Source organism: Erpetoichthys calabaricus, chromosome 12, assembly GCF_900747795.2.
Source record: "Erpetoichthys calabaricus chromosome 12, fErpCal1.3, whole genome shotgun sequence".
NCBI classification, from domain to species: domain Eukaryota; kingdom Metazoa; phylum Chordata; class Cladistia; order Polypteriformes; family Polypteridae; genus Erpetoichthys; species Erpetoichthys calabaricus.
This window is the reverse complement of record NC_041405.2, coordinates 139,003,942-139,023,995: the sequence shown is the minus strand read 5'-3', so window position 1 is coordinate 139,023,995 and position 20,054 is coordinate 139,003,942. Positions and strand designations below refer to the sequence as shown.

Sequence of the window (20,054 nt, the reverse complement as noted above, 5' to 3'; positions counted from 1 at the left end):
AACTTATACATTCTTCCTCCTATTCCTAATTACATTCTTTTGATTAAAACTCCGACTGCCTTCCTCACAACCACAACCTCACTCACCCTCACTCAAAAGCGTGAACTAACTCTCTCTCTCTCTGACATTAGTTTACTTCCGGCTGTACGCAGTACCCGGAAGAGGCGTGGTTTGTATCTGTGCACTAGTCCGACTGAAAACACGAATGACATGCAATTTTATCCCATGTAGGAGAAGGCGTGAGGCAGGAGCGTTCAACTGTGCCTGGTTTTGTATTAGTAAAGCTACTGAGCTGAAGTGAATTGGTGTCTGGACTTGAGCACAACAAGATGTGCGAGTAGCTCACGTTGTAACTGAAGATATTAACATGGCTCAAGGACTCTAACTGACCTCAGCCTGCCTGGTGCCTCAACTCTTGCTACAAAAGTCATGGTGAGATTCGTAACTTTTTGCTCAGTAGCAACTTCCTTTAGGCATGTCGTAGTTCTCCAAACAAAATGCGCATTTACTAGTTTTAAAACACTTATTCTAATAAGTAGTCTGTACGTACATGTACGATACAAGTTACCCGGTGATTACTTTTACTGAGTGGATCATAGCGTTTGCTTAAACGCTCTCAAAGACGTGTAGCTGGTAAGGTGGGTTACCGATTGCTGATCGGTCCTGTGAATTACCGTCTAGGACTACTGTCAGGACAGGGCTTCAGCATCCCAGAATACGTCTGAGAATATTAAGTTACACTAATATTATTTTTTGTATCAGTAAGGTGCTGCTGGAGTATGTGAATTTCCCCTTGGGATTAATCTATCTATCTATCTATCTATCTATCTATCTATCTATCTATCTATCTATCTATCGTTACACAGAGTAGGACTGAGTCACTAAGGTTAGCTAATGTGTAAAGTGAAGACTGTTTAGTAAAAAGGGTCTCATTATATGTGTTGTACGTCCTGCTATGATATGACTGCTGGTTTGCAGCTTCGTTAACTTGTGGGTTTGTAGTTGTAGTGTCTCTGTGACAGGAGACCTGTGCGCCTTCATGCTTAACATATTCTACCCGGTCATCCAAATATCCTTTTCCTATCGCATATCGTGGTCTGGGTTGCAGGGGCAGGGGTCTAAGACTCTCAGATGTCCCTCTTCCCCACCAGCTCCTCAAACTCCTCCAGGTTGATACTGAGACATCCCCAGGCCAGCCCCGCCCCGCAGTCTTCTCCCCGTTGAGCATGCTGGAAACACCTCTCTAGGGAGGTATCCAACTTAGATGCCTGAACCACCTCAACTGGCTCCTTTAGATGTGGAGGAAACGTGGCTCTACTCTGAGCACCTCTTGGGTGTCTGTGCTCTTCACCCTACCTCTAAGAGTGAGCCCAGAAACCCTGCGAAGGAAGCTCATTTCTGCCACTTGTATTCTTTTGTTCACTACCCACAGCTCATGACCACATGTGATGGTAACAGTGTAGATTTACCAGTAAATGGAGAGTCTTCCCTTTCGGCTTAACTCCTTCTTAACCACGATAAACTGGTACAATGTCCGCATGACTGTGGATGCTGTTCCCATACGCCTGTCGATCTCCTGCTCCCTTCTTCTGTCACTTGTGTACAAGACACCAAGATACTTAAACTGCTTTGCATGAAGCAGCATATCATCTGGCTGCAAACTGCCCCAGTGCACGTCTAAGGTCACAGTCCAATAAAGCCAGCATCTGTCTAAGGTCACCGCCCATTGAAGCCAGCACGACCACATCATTTCCAATAAGCAGAAGTGTTATCTTGAAGTCACTGAACTGGACATCCTCCTCTCCATGGCTGCGTCTAGAAATTCTGTCCATAAAAATTATGAACAGAATCGGTGACAAAGGGCAGCCCTGGCAGTGTCCCATTCACACCAGAAATGACTTTGACTCGCTGTCGGCAATGCAGACCAAGCTTTTGCTCTGGTTTTACAGAGACCGAATAGCCTACAACAAGTGGCCAGGTACCCCATACCTCCAAAGCAACTCCCCACAGGACATCCCGAGGGATACAGTCGCATAATTCCACAAAACACATGCAAGACTGTCTCGTCATACTTCCATGAACCCACCAAAATCCTTGTGAGGGTAAAAGGTTGGTCCAAGGCTTTTTGAACTGGGACAAAATCCACATTTTTCCTCCTGAATCTGAGGCTTGGAGCTGGATCATCTTTTCCAGAATCCTGACATAGGCCTTCCCATAAAGGTTGAGGAGTGTAATATCCCTAAAGTTGAAGCACACCCTCCATTCCCCTTTCTTAAAGATGGGGACCACCAGGCCAGTTTGCTAATCCAAAGACACAGTCCCCAGCTGAAAAAGGTGCATCAGCCAAGACAGACCAGCAACATCCCAGAGGCTTTAAGAACTCCTGACAAATATCATGCGCCCCCAGAGCCCTGCCACCGAGTAGGTCTTGTAAGTATCTCAGTGTCCTAAGCAACAGTAATGGGTTACTCCTCCTCTGAGCTCCCTAACTGTGCTTTCTCAAAGGAAGGCATGTTGGTGAGATTCAGGAGATCGTTTTTTTCCACTGTCTGACTACACCCCATCCTTGCTTTAAACTGCATGGGTGAGGCACTGCATCTACTCTCCTGGGTCACTGGACAGTCTGCCAGACTTTCTTTGAGGTCGACTGAAACTCAATGTCCATGGCCTCAGGGATGTCCTTCCTTACCCGAGTTTTTGCTTCCACCACTGCCATTTCTGTGCTGTGCTAGGCCTGTCGGTACCTGTCAGCTGTTTCTGGAGTCCCACAAGCCACTTTGTTTTCACCACCAGTCAAAAGTTTGGACACACCTGGGAATTTTTCTGTTTCTGGGAGAATTTGATCCCTTTTTTTTAATCAAGGTACCATTTAATTGAATTTAAAGTACATAAAAGACATTACTAGAGTTGCTAATGGCCATTGCTGCTTGAAATGACTGATATTTAATTTATTACTCCCCTGTGACACATTATTCACATACTTAATGTTCACCTATTTTCATCAGCCATTCCTTCAGTGTCTAATGGTCAACTTCTTTAGCTTATCCTTAGTCTTTTTTAATGGTGTTTGGTTATTAGATAAACCATTGTATTTGCCTAAGCAATAGATGAAGCCTGTTATTCTGTTCATTTTTTTGTGTAAGGTTCTGGCATTCCTAAAATTCACTTCAAAAAATGACCAAAATGAAACAGCTTTCTCAAGAAACATGTCCATCTATAGCAGAGGTGTCCAACTCCATGCCTGGAAGGCCACAGCGGCTGCAGGTTTTCATTCTCACCCTTTTCCTAATCAGTGACCAGTTTTCACTGCTAATTAACTTTTTCCCCATGATTTTAATTTCCCCTGTTTTTAAGGATTCAGTCCTCTGAATTGATTCGTTTCTTCATTAAATGACAGCCAAATGAAAATGAGATGTGAAATGAGCCAACAGATGACCAGCTAAATTGGGATTTCAAACTCCAAACAATCTGTTAATGAGAAGCCAATTCTTGCTGTTAATTAAACCCGTTATTTCATTCCATAGCTTGTTGCTGCTCTCATTCTGCCACAGCAGACATTTCCAAAACTGTTGATTTTTCTGTTTATTCTAAGAACATCATCAAACTGTTTAGGTGATCAACCTTACCGAGACCTTCACCTTTCTTTAATTTCAGATACTGTGTGATGGGCACAGGTGACCTGATTATGTGACAGCTTGTTTTGTGTCTCATTATTGTTTGGCAGATGAAGTTAATTAGCAGCAAAAAACTGGTCACTAATGAAGAAGATGGTTAGAATAAAAACCTACAGCCACTGTGGACTTCCAGGACTGGAGTTCGACACCCGTGGTCTATAGTTGTTTTTTTTTTTTTTTTTTTTTTTTGGCAGAATGAAGTTTATTTCATGTGACAGATTGCCAAGAAATGTAAGCTTTCATACAAAGGTGTCTAGTACATTCTTGAGAGAAATGGGCAAATGGGATCTGTCTAGGGCAGAAAAAGAAGTGGACAGACAAGATGGGCGCCTGCTTAAGAGGATAAGGGCATCAGAGTCTGTAATTTGAGAAGCAGGCACCTTACTGTTCCTCAGTTGGCTTCTCCCTTAAATATACCGTAAGCATCAGTGTTATCTGCAACAGAGAAAAGAGGACTACGAGGTGTTGGCCTTAGAGGCAGAGTTTCAAAAACAAACAAAAAAAAAGTCATATCTGAAACTAGCAAATAGAAAGAAAAGACTAAAATGGGCAATTGGCATTGGATGAAAGATGACCAAAAAGGTGTATTCTAGTTGGATCCAGTTTGCATTCTTCTCTGAAAACAGTAAAAGACACCTTTGCGGTATGTCTTTAGTTTTGTGGCAATCTGTTACGTGCAATAGCCTTCATTCTGCCAAAAATGCGTAATATTTGTGTGTAGATGTGTGTTAATGTAACTTCTCAGTTGAATTTGTCTCCCTTAGTTAAACTAATATAATTCAGTTTTCAATCACTGCTGAAGCAGCAGTAAAGAATAGCACTGGTATGAGAATCGATGGGGCCTAGTGAGATGGCATACCAGGAGGCAAAGAGAAGAGGAGGGAGCCCATCTCTCCTCTCCGGAACACACGGTAGGAGTCCAAACATCTGAGAGCAGTCCCAGGAGAAGATGGCAAGGGGTATTAGCTCCTGCTTTACCTCCGGTGATGCGGGGGTAGGTCTGGCTTTTGATAATTCTGAACTGATTAGATGAGATACAAAATGGATAGATGTATGTTTGAGTCAGGGGATACTGTTTATAAGCTCAGGCTTTGGTTTATGATACTATTTTTGTGAGTGCAGACAATGTCTTGTAGGTCACTTATGTGCAAATGCTTTGTTCTACTTCCATGGAGCTAGTACTAGCAGGGGGTACGCAGTGTTGCCTTAGATGGAACTAAATTTGAGAACAAATCATAGTCTATGGTGTTCCCATGTACGAATGGGGAATGTCTGCACCATTTCTTGGATAGGTTCGATGGTGTTGATCTGCATACCAGGCCAACACACACATTTAGCCTTAACTATTAGAAGATAGCAGGTGCTTACATACTCGTAAGTATATAATAGATTAATGGATAGTTTGTGGGGTCGAATGATTGAGTCAGTAGTTTATAAACCACAAGCCCACCAGTTCAGTCCTCACCTATGATTCAGTGTGTGACCCTGAACAGACCACCTGACCTGCCATTGGTCACCTTTTAAAAATGCGTTGTATCTCTGTACTAATAAAGAGCCTAGATGGTGTTCGCTATAGTAAGTCACTATATTACGTTTGGCAAGTTGCTCTGTAGCATCAAATAGTTTTAATAGAAAGCTGAAGCAGTGCCTGTGACATGGCAGCCACATATTACTGTTTATGGAATCCCTTAGCTCTTTTCACTGGCCATACAGATAAAATAAGCAACAGATTGTCTAAAGAGCAGATATTGCATTTATATTGAATTAAGCAGGTTTAAAAATGGATGAACTGATGTGTTGGCAATAGTGAAGCATGTCAGTTTACCCAATAATGTGATTCCTTTTAATGTAAGGCCAGGTTTATACTTCACGTCATACAATGTAACGTGTGATCCAGCAGACGCTACTGCTATGCAAGCGTTGTACTGTTTATACTTGTGTGCGTACTTTATGTAAATCTGGAAGTTTTCACCAGGTGGCAGTGCGAGATATCATCACGGTGAGAAAATAACGTTCGGCTTTGCTGTGTTGTGAATTGCCTGAAACATCCATTAAATTCCAAGGACACCTTGCCACAATATCTCTGAAAAGGATGTTTAATGATTACATCCATCAGTCCAGGGATGTGCCCATTCCCGCAAGCATCGGGCGCAAGACGAAAACAATCCCTGGACGGGGCATCAGCTCATCGCAAGGTGAACACAAGCACACACATATACACTGGCGTCATTTTAGAGTCACCAAATCCCAAAACCTTCGTGTCTTTGGAAGGAAACAGGAGCACACGGTGGAAACCCACCAGGAAAACATGCAAACTCCAGGCAGGGAACACCAGAGACGTGACTCCCTGTGAGACAGCAGTGCTACCACTCCGCCACCGTGCCACCCCTACATGTGTAATTATTAACAGTATTCATTATTTGAATGAAGTTAACGACTTGTGTGTAAACTTTAACATAAATACTTTAATGCATTTTATCATGAAAGTGATATCAAGTATAAATCTAAGGATTCTAAATGTGCAGAGAGCTGGAATACCAGAAATGTAACGTGTTCTGTGTGTCAATTGCTGCTGTCAGTTCAGGAGGAAGCCCCACAAGCAGGTAGCTATTAACAACTGGGTCAGTTTTAGGATGACGTTTACAACGGTCTACTTTTAATGATAAAGTAAACTATGAGATTAAAGTGGACATTTTGAGATTTAAGCCGAAATTTCCACTTTAATCACAAAATAGACCTTTTCACTGTGTCCTTCATATTTTTCTCTGTGGCTCAAATATGCCGCTGTATATTCTGTTGCTGTTGTGAAGGTGCAAAACAAAAAAGGCGGCACAGAAGATGATATGCAAGACTTTTGAATATGCTTGAATATAAAAGCACCACGAATGAATCTATGTCGGCATTTTGTTTCAACACATCGAACCATTCATCAAACATCAAAACACGCACATCAATCCTGTAGGATTCACAAAGCAGTTTTCTGTCACATGTAGATAGTAAACAGAGATTCTGATGTCACGTTCCGATTTGATCACACTGTTCTAATACGACTTTTTGCTGGAACTGCAACTCACGCATCTGTCGCATTAATTTCTGAGGTTGTGCTCAGAGGACGCATCAAATGAACACTGGGAGCACGTGGTAGCCATGATGCATGCGCGTGCTTGTTCTGAGCGTGAAGTATAAGCCGGCCTTAAAGATTAGAAGTAATGTCTAAATGCCATATTCACCTAATGTTTTGCTTTTTGTCACCCCCAGTTAGAGACAGAATTCAGAAGCTTGGTGTGGCGCTTTTATGCTCTCCAGGAAGAAAGAGTGGAAGCTTACAAATTGTTTGAAGAGTAAGAGTTTTTTTCAATTGCTTAAAAAATAGGAATTAACAACCAATGTTTTATAACCTGTTTCTGTCAAAATTTCCTGTTCCAAAGAAAATGTCCCACAGACGATACCATCACCACAGTGCACGTGCCATGTGTTCTGTTAGTTTACTTGGTATAATATGGTCCTCACTAATAGTATGTTAGGGGTTTCGAGGTGGTGGAATGGTTATCACTTATCCTTCACAGCTCCAGAGATCCACGTGCAGTTCTCAGCATGGGCACTGTCTGTGTTGAGTTTGTACATTCTCCAATATTCTTCTTGGGCTGTTTTTTGATATTCTGTTTTTCCTCCTGCATCTCAAAGATGTATTTGCTAGTAGGGTAATTGGTAACTAAATTTGTGAATGGTGGTGCCATAAGATAGACTTGTTCCCTCTCCACTTTGAATTCTGCGTTGTCTAAGTAGGCACTGGTCCCGGTGACACAAACCTGGACTAGGTGGGATAGAAAATGGATATGTGCCTGGATAATAACATATTCTTCTTCTGCTGCAGAGGGCATGAGGCCTACCTGAAAACAGGGCCACATTATGACTTTGACCACTACAAGCAGCTAGTGCATCATATCACATTGGCTTTTAACGGCATCTCTAAGGAAGTGATTCAGATTAAGAAGAGGCTGCATGAAGAATTTGACCGTCCTGACCTCTCAGAACACATTGAAAAGCTACAAGAGAAGGAGAAAGAAAAGCTGGAACTGGTAAGAGACGGGACTAGCTGCATTTTCATTTTTAGCTGTTTTATATAGGCCTGGTCCTAATGGCACACTGTGCCTTCTGATATTGTATTACCTAAATAGTATAACCAATTAAAAGAATAGTTAGGTGTTTTCCAGACTTGTTTTATTCAAAAGGACGAAGAACGCAACTTGTGTGATAACAGTGTGTGTGGTGCACATATAGCGATACCTCTCTGCATATCCATGATATGACAAATGGAGATTAAGCAAGACAACCTAATAATATATTTTGTGGAACAAATTGCCTGCTACACCGTCAGTGTTAGCACAAAAAAAACAATATCCTTAAACCGGTTTCACTCTTTTGTCTGCTGCAAGGCTACAAGTTCCAGTTACTATTTCCCCTTGGGATTAATAAAGTCTCTCTCTCTCTCTCTCTCTCTCTCTCTCTCTCTCTCTCTCTCTCTCTCTCTCTCTCTCTCTCTCTCTCTCTCTCTCTCTCTCTCTCTCTCTCTCTCTCTCTCTCTCTCTCTCTCTCTCTCTCTCTCTCTCTCTCTCTCTTTCTCTCTCTCTCTCTCTTTCTTTAAAGTCATAGTTTGCCGGTCTATCACAAACATGCAAAAGCATCCTGCTAGGTATTTCTTAGGCTGTCCCGCTCCTAAATAAAAGTGACACCCCAAATCTCATTACAGCATAATCGTATCTATTTGCTGCTTTCATTTGTCATTTTAAGAGGTCAAAGAGAGAAGGAGCACACACTGATATAGCGCATTGCCGCACCCACCACACGACAAACCAACCCAGGATCCAGATTAGGACCTGAGCGAGCGCAGCCATGCAAAGGGTAACACCTCAGCAGCACACTAGTTCAGATGGAATGGAACAGCGTAAGGTTTTTTATAGTGGCTGGAGTGCCAATTCTGCCACCAACCCCCAAGTTTTTCCCTGCAGGTTGGAGGGCCTACATGCAGAGAAGGATGCAGATTAGCATCATACCCAAGACGGAGCAATTGCAGGTTAAAGACCTTGCTCAAGGGCTCAACGAAGTAGAGTCCCTTTTGGCATTTATGGGATTCTAACGGGTAACCTTCCGCATCTTCCAGTGCAGATCCCTAGCCTCAGAGCCACCACACCATCCCATTAAGATTTCAGTGGGAATGAAAACTTGGACAGATTTGTCAATGAGGATAAATGTTGAGGAACACTGTTAGTAGCTATCTTGAGATTAGACAAAGGCCCTCCTGAAGGGCTGCATTCTTCAGAAGACCAAAAATAAAATAGACCACATGCTTAATTGGGTTCCTACTAATTTGCTTTTTTTTTATCACCCCTCCAAGTTTAGTCTGACTAGAGCAGGATTATTGATTAGCACATGTCATACAGATTGGTCACCACAAATAATCTACCTTTTATCAAATAAGTAATTTGGCTAGTACTTGACAGAGTAAGTAACGTTCTGTGATCACAAAACCAATACATATTACAGTGGTGTCTTAGAGAAAGTCTGATTCACCCCATCAGCATCTTTCAAATTCACAGAAATGAAAACAGAAATTAGATAGAACTGGATGCCCACTTAGTTGCTGATTATCCTTTGACCACATTCTGTAGATGTTTACAGTAAGTGCCGTTGAGTAGCATTCAATCTGGTTGATCTTGATGTTGATATTAGAATATATTGGACAAGAGCATTGCTGCTTAAAAATTTGCATGGTGTTTTCCTTTGAAATATTCCTACTGTGTCTTCTTTTCAGACTGCTAAGCTTCAACTTGCAAAACAAAATGTTCTGGATAATCCTGGAGATGAAAACTGCATAGAAACAGAGCAGCAGTTTAAGCAGCAGTAAGTTTATTGTCAATCTGACAGCTGTTGGCCATGGCTAGAACTCAGCCTTATCTGTTATCTTTATCTTAAAGCATGCAGTCATTTTTTATTTTATGTCCTTTACTGTCTCATCACTCACATGGTTTTTAATACCCATGGGATTATTTGCTGTTGCACATGTAATCAGCGAGCGGATAAAACTGCTGATTAAGCAATATGCTAGTGTGATGGGTGGCCTAGTGAATGAGGGGTTTGCAGACATTAAGGGGTGGTGTGAGACACGGCTGAGAGGGGGGATGAATGTGCTGGCAGCTGCAAGGCATATCATTATGTGAATGCAGGAGTAGGGTCCCACCAGGGGCTGGAAGTACTCTAACTGTATTGAGCGGTCCAGAAGACCACTATCAACAGGTGCTCTTGAGAGCTAAAAAGTGAGCTCCAGCCTTGGAGGAAGCATGGGATATTCCCAAGGTCCAATAACCCAGAAGTTACCAGGGATAGCTGATCCTGTGAGAGAGAGAAGGACAGAGGCCAAGAAGGACTTGAAAGCGGATTAAAGACCTTCATGCTTATAGAGGGCAGCATATGATCCTAGACTGGGAGAGCAGGAACCAGGCTGACACTTATGAGCTGGACAGTTAGAACAATGCCTTAGAGATATGTCCATTTAAGAAACCTGAAGGCTCACAGGCGCAAGAACGTGAATGTGCCTTAATACGCTATATGTATTACAAAGTTAGGTCTTCCCTCAGTGAGGTTTAAAGCCACCTTAAGGTCAAAGGCTTATCAAGTCAGTAGTCGAAGTGAGATTTATGACAGGGGTTATAATGAGACTTGAAAGAGAAACCACGCTATAGAGAACCGGTCTGGGAGAGATAATTAGGGCAGGCTTTTTTTGTACTGTAAGATGTGTTAGTGGGTTATCTGTTGTATCTTAAAGACGGGGATCAATGCCTATGTAGCCAGGTCCAGAGAGGCTGCAGACTTATTTGTCTATTTTATTTTGGATCTAGCCACCCCGCGTATTAATGAAACAGGACAGTGAAGCTCTCTACTTCTGACGTCACTCTTCCCCCCACCCCTCGGCCCACAGCCTCTGTCTCCGATTAGCGTGAATATATCACTCCTGCAAGCGAACTATGATTCTTAACGCAATGAGAGAAGTTGCAAAATCAACTGGAATGTTCAAGCAAATTATAGAAAAACAAGATCTAAATCTGTTAAGTAGTTCTCTCGTTCACTAACTAAGCGGAGTTACAGTTACGCCCTGAGGCTGACGCTTGAGTGAGTAGGGCCCCACAGCCTCTCTCTCGGATTTGCGCTAATAAATTGGCACCGCAAGTGAACTATGATACTTAACGCGATGAGAAAGTCGCAGAATCAACAGACTATTCAAGCAAATTATAGAAAAAAATCCAATCTAAATCCATTAAGTAGTTCTCTCGTGCAAAGCGGACAGACATACAAACAGGTCTAAAAAAACTATAAGAAATTTTGCGCTTGAACCATGAAATTTGTAAAACCATTTCTGAGTGAGCACCTATGGGTCAAGGGTAACCTACATTCCAAATTTCAAGTCCTCATGCTTCGGGAGATTTTGTGATGAGTGAGTCCGTGGTATTTGGCTTTTATATATATACTAGCCAACCCGCGGCGTAGCATATTCTGCATAATTATTTATTGATGGGTGAACACTTCCTGAAAGAAACAGTTGTCCAAATGGGGTGGATTTGAGGATACGACTGTGAGTGAATGAAAAGATGGAACTCTGGAGAGAGCAACATACAATTGTCCGTGACTGAACACTGGTTTTGGCAGATACAGGCATATCTTTTTGAAAGTTTGGCCCTGTGCCTTATTAATTGTCATTGCAAAGGCTAATCTAACAGGAAATTGTCTGCGTGTAAAAGTAAAAGGCAAATTTGAATCTGATGGGGTCAGGGATATCCGGGGAATAAGGACAGTTTGTGAGGTAGCAGCTGCGATAGTTTTACACTCCAGTACATTGCGGTGAATACTGGTAACAGTCATTCTAGTGCCATTACAGAGACTTCTTGCTAACATGAGGTTTCTGAGAGGCATAACGACTGAACCAATTTTAATTTTGAGTTTATGCGGAGGCATGCCAGTGGGAGTAAGACTCCTAAGAAATTCTTCGGGGAATAAAGGACGTTCTCAGAAGTGAATGGTGATAGTACCTGGAAGCATTTGGGACATTGCCACAATTTCTGCCTCGCCACCATAAACTCCGGAAGTATTCATTTAGTCAGCGTATTGTTGAGCAGACTGTATGATTATGCTTCTGTGACTAAGAACAACAGACAGCACGTCGCCGAAGTTATCCCAATGTTGGCAAACAAAGGTTACAGTCATGTTGCGAAGTTCGAGAGCAACAGTTTTGTTGGTGACATTTTTCCAGAAAAAAACGACTGATAGAAACAAACAGTTACCTGATGCAGGAATTTGTATAACATTGAAAGAAGTGTTGTTTCCATGAAATACATTTGAAGTGGTGGCCATGGTAGGCAAATGAACAGTCAACGTGGCTCACAGCTGCATGTGGACTGTAGCACAGACCAAAGCGAGTGAGGATATGTTTGGTGAGGTGTTGGAGGCGGACACATGAGCAAGCAGTGCGTCGAGAGCAAGGGTGGACGTGGGAGGAGGGTTAGAGTTGGCGGGCGGGGGCTCTGTCGTTCGTATCCCATGTTTGGGCGACTTGGTGGATTATATATAGAAAAGCAGCCAGAACCGAAAAGAACAATGAAAAGTCAGTGTGGCTCAGAGGTGCATGTGGACTGTAGCAGAGACGTTGCATGCGGGCACATGAGCAGGCAGTGTGCATGCCTCGAGAGCAAGGGTGGATGCGGGAGGAGGGTTAGAGTTGGCGGGCGGGGCTCTGTCGTGCGTATCCCATGGTCTCTGTCTTGCGTGCCATGGTGAATTACTTATACATACAGCCTGAAAGGTGCTGCAAAGAGGAATGGGCGAAACTGGCCAAGGATAGGTGTGCCAAGCTTGTGGCATCATATTCAAAAAGACTTGAGGCTGTAATTGCTGCCAAAGGTGCATCGACAAAGTATTGAGAAAAGGCTGTGAATACTTATGAACATGTGCTTTCTCGATTTTTAAAATTTTTAATAAATTTGCACAAATCTCAAGTAAACTTTGTTCACGTTGTCATTATGGGGTGTTGTGTGTAGAATTCTGAGGAAAGAAATGAATTTAATCCATTTTGGAATAAGGCTGTAACATAATAAAATGTGGAAAAAGTGATGCGCTGCGAATACTTTCCGGATGCACTGTGTATATGTGTGTGTATATATATAATATATATATATACTGTGTATATATACACACATACAGTACTGTGCAAAGCTTTTAGGCAGGTGTGAAAAAACGCTGTAAACAACGAATGCTTTCAGAAATATAAATAATGATTGTCTATTGTTATCAATTTACAAAATGTCAACCAATTATACCAAACAGGTGCTAATGATCATCAATGTCACACGTAGGTTGAAGCACAGCCATTAACTGAAACAGAAACCGCTGTGTAGGAGGCTTAAAACTGGGTGAGGAACAGCCAAACTCTGCTACCAAGGTGAGGTTGTGGAAGACAGTTTCATGTCATGGCAACAGTGAGCACAGCAACAAGACACAAGGTAGTTATACTGCATCAGCAAGGTCTCTCCCAGACAAAGATTTCAAAGCAGACAGGGGTTTCAAGATATGCTGTTCAAGCTCTTTTGAAGAAGCACAAAGAAATGGGCAACGTTGAGGATCGTAGACGCAGTGTTCGGCCAAGAAAACAGTGCAGCAGATGAAAGACACATCAAGTTTATTACCCTTTGAAATTGGAAGATGTCCAGCAGTGCCATCAGCTCAGAACTGGCAGAAACCAGTGGGACCCAGGTACACTCATCTACTGTCCGGAGAAGTCTGGCCAGAAGTGGTCTTCATGGAAGAGTTGCAGCCAAAAAGTCATACCTCCGACGTGGAAACAAGGCCAAGCGACTCAAGTATGCAAGAAAAATGGCAACAGGTGCTCTGGACTGATGAGTCAAAATTTGAAATATTTGGCTGTAGCAGAAGGCAGTTTGTTCGTCGAAGGGCTGGAGAGCAGTACAATAATGAGTGTTTGCAGGCAACAGTGAAGCACGGTGGAGGTTCCTTGAACGTTTGGGGCTGCATTTCTGCAAATGGAGTTGGAGATTTGGTCAGGATTAATGGTGTTCTCAATGCTGAGAAATACAAGCAGATACTTATCCATCATGCAGTACCATCAGGGAGGCGTATGATTGGCCCCAAATGTATTCTGCAGCAGGACAACAACCCCAAACATACAGCCAAAGTCATTAAGAACTATCTTCAGCGTAAAGAAGAACAAGAAGTCCTGGAAGTGATAGTATGGCCCTCACAGAGCCCTGATCTCAACATCATCGAGTGTGTCTGGGATTACATGAAGAGACAGAAGGATGTGAGGAAGCCTACATCCACAGAAGATCTGTGGTTAGTTCTCCAAGATGTATGGAACAACCTACCAGCCGAGTTCCTTCAAAAACTGTGTGCAAGTGTACCTAGAAGAATTAATGCTGTTTTGAAGGCAAAGGGTGGTCACACCAAAATATTGATTTGATTTTGATTTCTCTTTTGTTCGTTCACTTTGCATTTTGTAAATTGATAACAATAAACAATCATTATTTATGTTTCTGAAAGCATTCTTTGTTTACAGCATTTTTTCACACCTGCCTAAAACTTTTGCACAGTACTGTATATATAATTAGTTTTGTCTCCTTTTTATGTGCGTTCGCATTTAATGCTAAAAAGTAGCTGTTGCAATAGCCACGCCTGTCTGTCTGCACACATGAAACACCTTGGGTCCCCAACTGGACCGACTTTTTTATTGAAAATTGACATACTTATTCTTCAAAGAAATTTGTTGAGACAGTCCAATTTTCATTGCGATCTTTCAGATTGCGCTGTACAAAGTTTTGAAAATTTGAAATCTCCCATTGAGAAGTATTGGCGAATTTTTAAATCTTTAAAATGGAGAAATGTTCTGTGTGACTTTAACTATGAATTAGTTTACTGTCTCAATTTTATCTTAGGAACGGTTACACCATATTGTACATTTTGTATATTTATCTTTTACTTGTCCAACAGCCACTTAGATGCCCAATGTAACTATCAGAGTGCTTTTCTTTACAACATGAACATTTATTCAGACAAAATTAACATTATGTAGCCTCAGTTTTAAAGGGTTTATAAATAGTCCATAAAAACTCAATACTGAGAGAAAGTAAATCTGTCCCTTTCTTCAAGCCACTTTAAATTAAAAAAAAAAAAAAAAATGTCAGAAGGTGGCATCGTATCGGACACATCAGATTGGTCAAATTCTCTAACAAGCTAAGAGGAGCTGATGCCAGGACAGGATCAGATGATCAGATCTTAATACAACATATTCTGACTTCAAGTTTGAGTCCGTTTGCAAACCTCCTGCCAGGAATTCATTGCTGTACTTTGATGTATAATGTGCTTTGATCTTCTTGATCTCAAAAGGGAAGCTGTTTGTTGCAGCTTGGAAATCCCAAGATTATTCTGAGTTTATTGCCACAGTTTAAATTATTTATGGGATTCAAAGATTTATATCGGTCAAAAAATATGTCTAAATAACTAACTGTACTTGTGGTTGTTTCTGGGTCAGGCCAAGTTCTGTTTGAAACATTGGATTGACCTCCAGACTATTAATGGCAAATGATAGAGGCTTTAAATGTCACCCCTGCTGTTCTGGATTCTTATTTTCACTGTTTAATTTTAGGAGGAGCAGGGAGATGTGTTGCTTATTGCTCTGGGTTTGACATTATGCTGTTACTTTCCTGTCCTAAAATGTGTTATTTCCCCTTAATATTTATACCATACTGGAGATTCTGTTTGTTCTCTGCTGCCAACCGTTTTGCTGACATTTCAAATAGCCATTATGTATCTTATTTCCTGGTTTTGTGTTTGATTAATTTTTTTTCAAGATTTATTTCTGAGATTGATTGTCTGGGCAATGCTGTGAAGAGCACCATATAGATATACGGTGCCCTCCATAACGTTTGGGACAGACACATTTTCCCTTGATTTAACCCTCTGCTCCACATTTAAAATTACAAATCAAACAATTCAGACATTATGATTAAAGAGCACATTGCAAACTTTCTTTTAAGGGTATTTGCACACATTTATAATAATAATAATAACTAGCCAACCCGTGGCGTAGCATACGCCGCATAATTATGTATTGATGGGTGAACACTTCCTGAAAGACACAGTTGTCCAAATGGGGTGGGTTTGAGGATATGACTATAGGTGAATGAAAAGATGGAACTCTGGAGAGGGCAACATACAATTGTCCGTGACTCAAAACTGGAGAACCGCCGTCGTGCCTCCACCTCCCAGAGCGAGGGACGAGGCTGGATGGTGCTCGAGCGTGGAGGGCGGAACGGGGGAAGAGGGGAAGGACGCCCCCTCCGCCCCGGCCCCCCCGCCATATCTAGTCTGCTGATTTCTTAGTCATCTCTTGGTCATCGTTCAGTATGCACTGTCTGCTCATGTGCCCGCCCCCAACTCCTCACCTGAGTCGCTTTCGTCTGTGTACAGTCCACATGCACCTGTGAGTCACGTTGACTTATCATTGTTCTTTGCGGTTCCGGCTGCTTTTCTATATATAATCCACCAAGTCATCCGACCATGGTAGTAGCGATGGGTGGTGTGTACAAAGGGCAGGGACTTTATCAGTGCAAGCGTATGACCCGCACTTACTGGGAATTCCTCGTCCGTGGGGAACAATTGCAAGCCCCGGTCTCCATCACGTTCAACGGCTTAGCCACGCCTCTCGGCACCGGGTAGACACACTTTGATCCATTCAGTGTAGCGCGCGTGCAGCACCGGACATCTAAGGGCATCACAGACCTGTTATCACTCAATCTCACGTGGCTGAAAGCCACTTGTCCCTCTAAGAAGTTGGATGCCGACCACTCTTTTGTCACGTAACTATTTAGTAGGAGGGTGTCTCGTTCATTATAGGAATTAACCAGACAAATCGCTCCACCAACTGAGCACGGCCATGCACCACCACCCACAGAATCGAGAAAGAGCTATCATTCTGTCAATCCTCTCCGTGTCCGGGCCAGGTGAGGTTTCCCGTGTTGAGTCAAATTAAGCAAAAGGCTCCACACCTGGTGGTGCCCTTCCGTCAATTCCTTTAATTTTCAGCTTTGCAACCATACTCCCCCCGGAACCCAAAGACTTTGGTTACCCGGTTGGCTGCCCGGCGGGTCATGGGAATAACGCCGCCGGATCGCCAGTCGGTATCGTTTATGGTCGGAACTATGACGGTATGTGATCGTCTTCGAACCTCCGACTTTCGTTCTTGATTAATGAAAACATTCTTGGTAAATGCTTTCACTCTCGCTCGAATTGTTGGTGGGCGGGGCTCTGTCGTGCGTGTGCCATGGTTGGCTGCTTACTGAATTGTTGGTGGGCGTGGCTCTGTCTTGCGTGCGTCTTGCTTGTCATGGACTCAGTGAATTCTTAGAGTTGGTGGGCGTGGCTCTGTGAGTTGTCGTCGTATCGCATGGTCTTAGAGTTGGTAGGCGGGGTGCTGGTAACAGTCAGGCGGGCGTGCAGGCAGGCGTTCTCGTCCCATGCTCTTAGAGTTGGTGGGCGGGCGTGGCTATGTCATGCGTATCCCATGGTTGTCTTGCGTGCCCTGTCGGCTGCTTAGTGAATTGTATAAATGTAATGAAATATCTATATATATATTTTAGTCTCAGCATGGAGAAATGACAACAGTTTTTCTCCCTGGACCCCCCTTTTAAGGACACCATAATGTTTGGACACAGCAATGGCAGGTCTATTAAAGCCATCATGTTTAGGACTATGTAACTTATTCCTTGTATGCAGTCACTGCTTGAAGCCTGCAATTCACAGATATCATCAAGTGCTGAGGATCATCTTTGGTGAAGCTCTGCCAAGCCTCTAATGCAGCCATCTTCAGCTCCTGGTTCTTTTGGGGGCTTGTCTCCACATGTTTTCTATTCAGAATATGAAAGGCCCACTGAATTGGATTTGAACTGGGTAGCTGGCTTGGCAATTAGAGAATTTTCCATTTTTTTTAGCTTTGACAAACTTGTGTGTTGCCTAAGCAGTATGTTTGGATCATTATCTTGTTGTAAGATGAAGCAACGTCCCATGAGCTTGGAGGCATTGACTGGAATTTGATCATATATAGACCTCAGAATTCATTATGCCACTGCCATCAGCACTTCCATCAACGATGAATAAAGGTGAGCCAGTACCTATGACAGCCATACATGTCCAAGCCATCCACAAGACCTTTTCCCAGAATTCTGCAGGCTCTTTTAAAGTACTTTTCTCAAACTATAATCTGGCCATCCTGATTTTGTAGTCTGCATCTTGCAGTGGGGCCTCCTCTGTGTTTCTGCTTATGAAGTCTTCTGCTGATAGTCGTCTCTGACAAACACACATCCCCAAAGAAATGTGTTTCTGATCTGTCAGACAGGCTTTGGGGGCTTTTTCTTTACCATACTGAGGATTCTTCTGTCATCACCAGTGGAGGTCTTCCTTGGCCTACCAGTCCCTTTGTGATTACTGAGCTCACCAGTGCATTCTTTTTTGTTAATGATATTCCTGAAAGTTGATTTTGGTCATCCTAAGGTTTTCCTGATGTCTCCAATGGTTGTATTCTTGTTTTTCAGCCTCATAATGGCTTCTTTGACTTTCATTTGCACAGCTGTGGACAACATGTTCATGTTGAACAATGACAACTGCAGACCCCAAAGGGTAGAAGCGAGCCGAGGTGTCTTATGAAACAATGAAACCCACCTGAGGAATCACAAACATCTGTGACGCCAATTATCCCAAACATTATGGTGCCCTGAAATGGGGGGACCATGTAGAAAACGCGTTGTCATTTCTACATGGTGTGACTGAATGTATGCAAAGACCCTTAAATGTAAGTCTGCAGTGAAAACTTTAATCACGTCTGAATGGTTTAAACTGTGGAGCAGAGGAGTAAATCAAGGAAAATGTGTCTTTGTCCCTAACATTATGGAGGGCACTGTATTGTACTCTATTATATGCTGTCAGTCTGTAAAAGTACTCAGTCTTGTCCAATCCACACCTGTTGTACTTCATGCTATGGTCTGAAGCACAACGTCATGCTGGATTTTAAACACGACATTCAAGAGTGTTAAGTAAAGGAATAAAAGCAGATGTATTTTAAAAGAACTATCAAGAAAATGTCATATACAACCTGCCTTAAAAAAGTACTTTAACATTTAATTGGTGAGATTAAAGTCCTGTCTCTGTTTTATTGCTTTTTGTTTTATTCTTTCTAACAGGATCATCAAAACAATTGAAGCACTAAGTGAAATTCTTCAGGATTTTAAGTATGATTCAGAGGAACCAGAGTAACATTTTTCTCTTTTTGCTGATTTTATTTGTCTTTTATAAAAGATAGAGTGGAAGCAAGTGGGTCAATAAAGTTTGATTTAATCTACGGTTTCTTTCCACTGTTATCATGCTGTACTCTGTCAGTCGTGTGTGATTAGCTGTCCTAAATCAAACACGATTTCCAGTGTTGACCTGCTACTTGTGAAATAGCTTTGCTTAACGAATGAGATGAGCTTGAAGGGCTGATTGGTTTCCATTCATTTATCCACATTCTTATGTTATTCTCCAAAGCTGCTGATGTATTTACAAATAAACTAGCACTAATGTTCAGGATCGTCTTTGCCCTACTTGCTCTTTTCTGTTTTACATAATAACTCAGTGGAACTGCCTTTTTTTTTTTCTTTTTAACCAGGTACTATTTTACAGTGTTTGTGATTTCCAGCGCCTTCCATAGGTCCAACTGGAGTGGATGTGCTGCCCAGTACTGTAGGGGCTGAGTGAGAGTGAGCTCAGCTGATGTCAAGGGCCCCACTTTGCATTGCTTACTCACTCCCTTTATCTTGCACTCTAAATACGCTGCTGCTATCAGATATTGCTGGTTGACCACCATAACTACCACAGTGCAAAATGTATGTGGCCTGCGATGGATCATGGTGCGAGTCCACAACAGAACACTTAGTGTAGTCGGCAAGATTTGTGCTGTGGATAGGTGGATTGTGGTGGCAGTGATGCACAGTAAGGTGGGTGCTGACAGAGAGACGGAGAGAGAGTGTTAATCTAACCTCACTAGGCAGAGCTTCGCTTTGGATTTCTTAGTCAGTCCCTGTGCAACAGCCAGGGGAATTCTCCTTTAGCTACTTGTTAAGGAAGCTGCCTCTGAAGGCCCTTGTAACCCAGATGTCACAGGTTCACGGCTGACCACCAGCAGTTGCCACACTGCAAAATGTGTGACCTAAAATGGATTTTGGAGTGATTCCAACAACAACAAAAAAAATGCCTAGGGTAGTCAGAAGGATTAGTACTGTGGATGGATAG

At 42.5% G+C, this 20,054-nt stretch overlaps 1 protein-coding gene across 1 annotated transcript; it reads left to right on the top strand.

Moving 5' to 3' along the window:
- Positions 1-177: 177 nt before the first annotated feature.
- Positions 178-19,125, top strand: rex1bd (required for excision 1-B domain containing). The gene is made up of 5 exons (XM_028816387.2): positions 178-432; positions 6,933-7,015; positions 7,549-7,753; positions 9,487-9,575; positions 18,968-19,125. The coding sequence occupies exons 1-5, from the start codon at positions 430-432 to the stop codon at positions 19,038-19,040; spliced, it is 453 nt and encodes a 150-aa protein (XP_028672220.1). The 5' UTR covers positions 178-429; the 3' UTR covers positions 19,041-19,125.
- Positions 19,126-20,054: the final 929 nt, after the last annotated feature.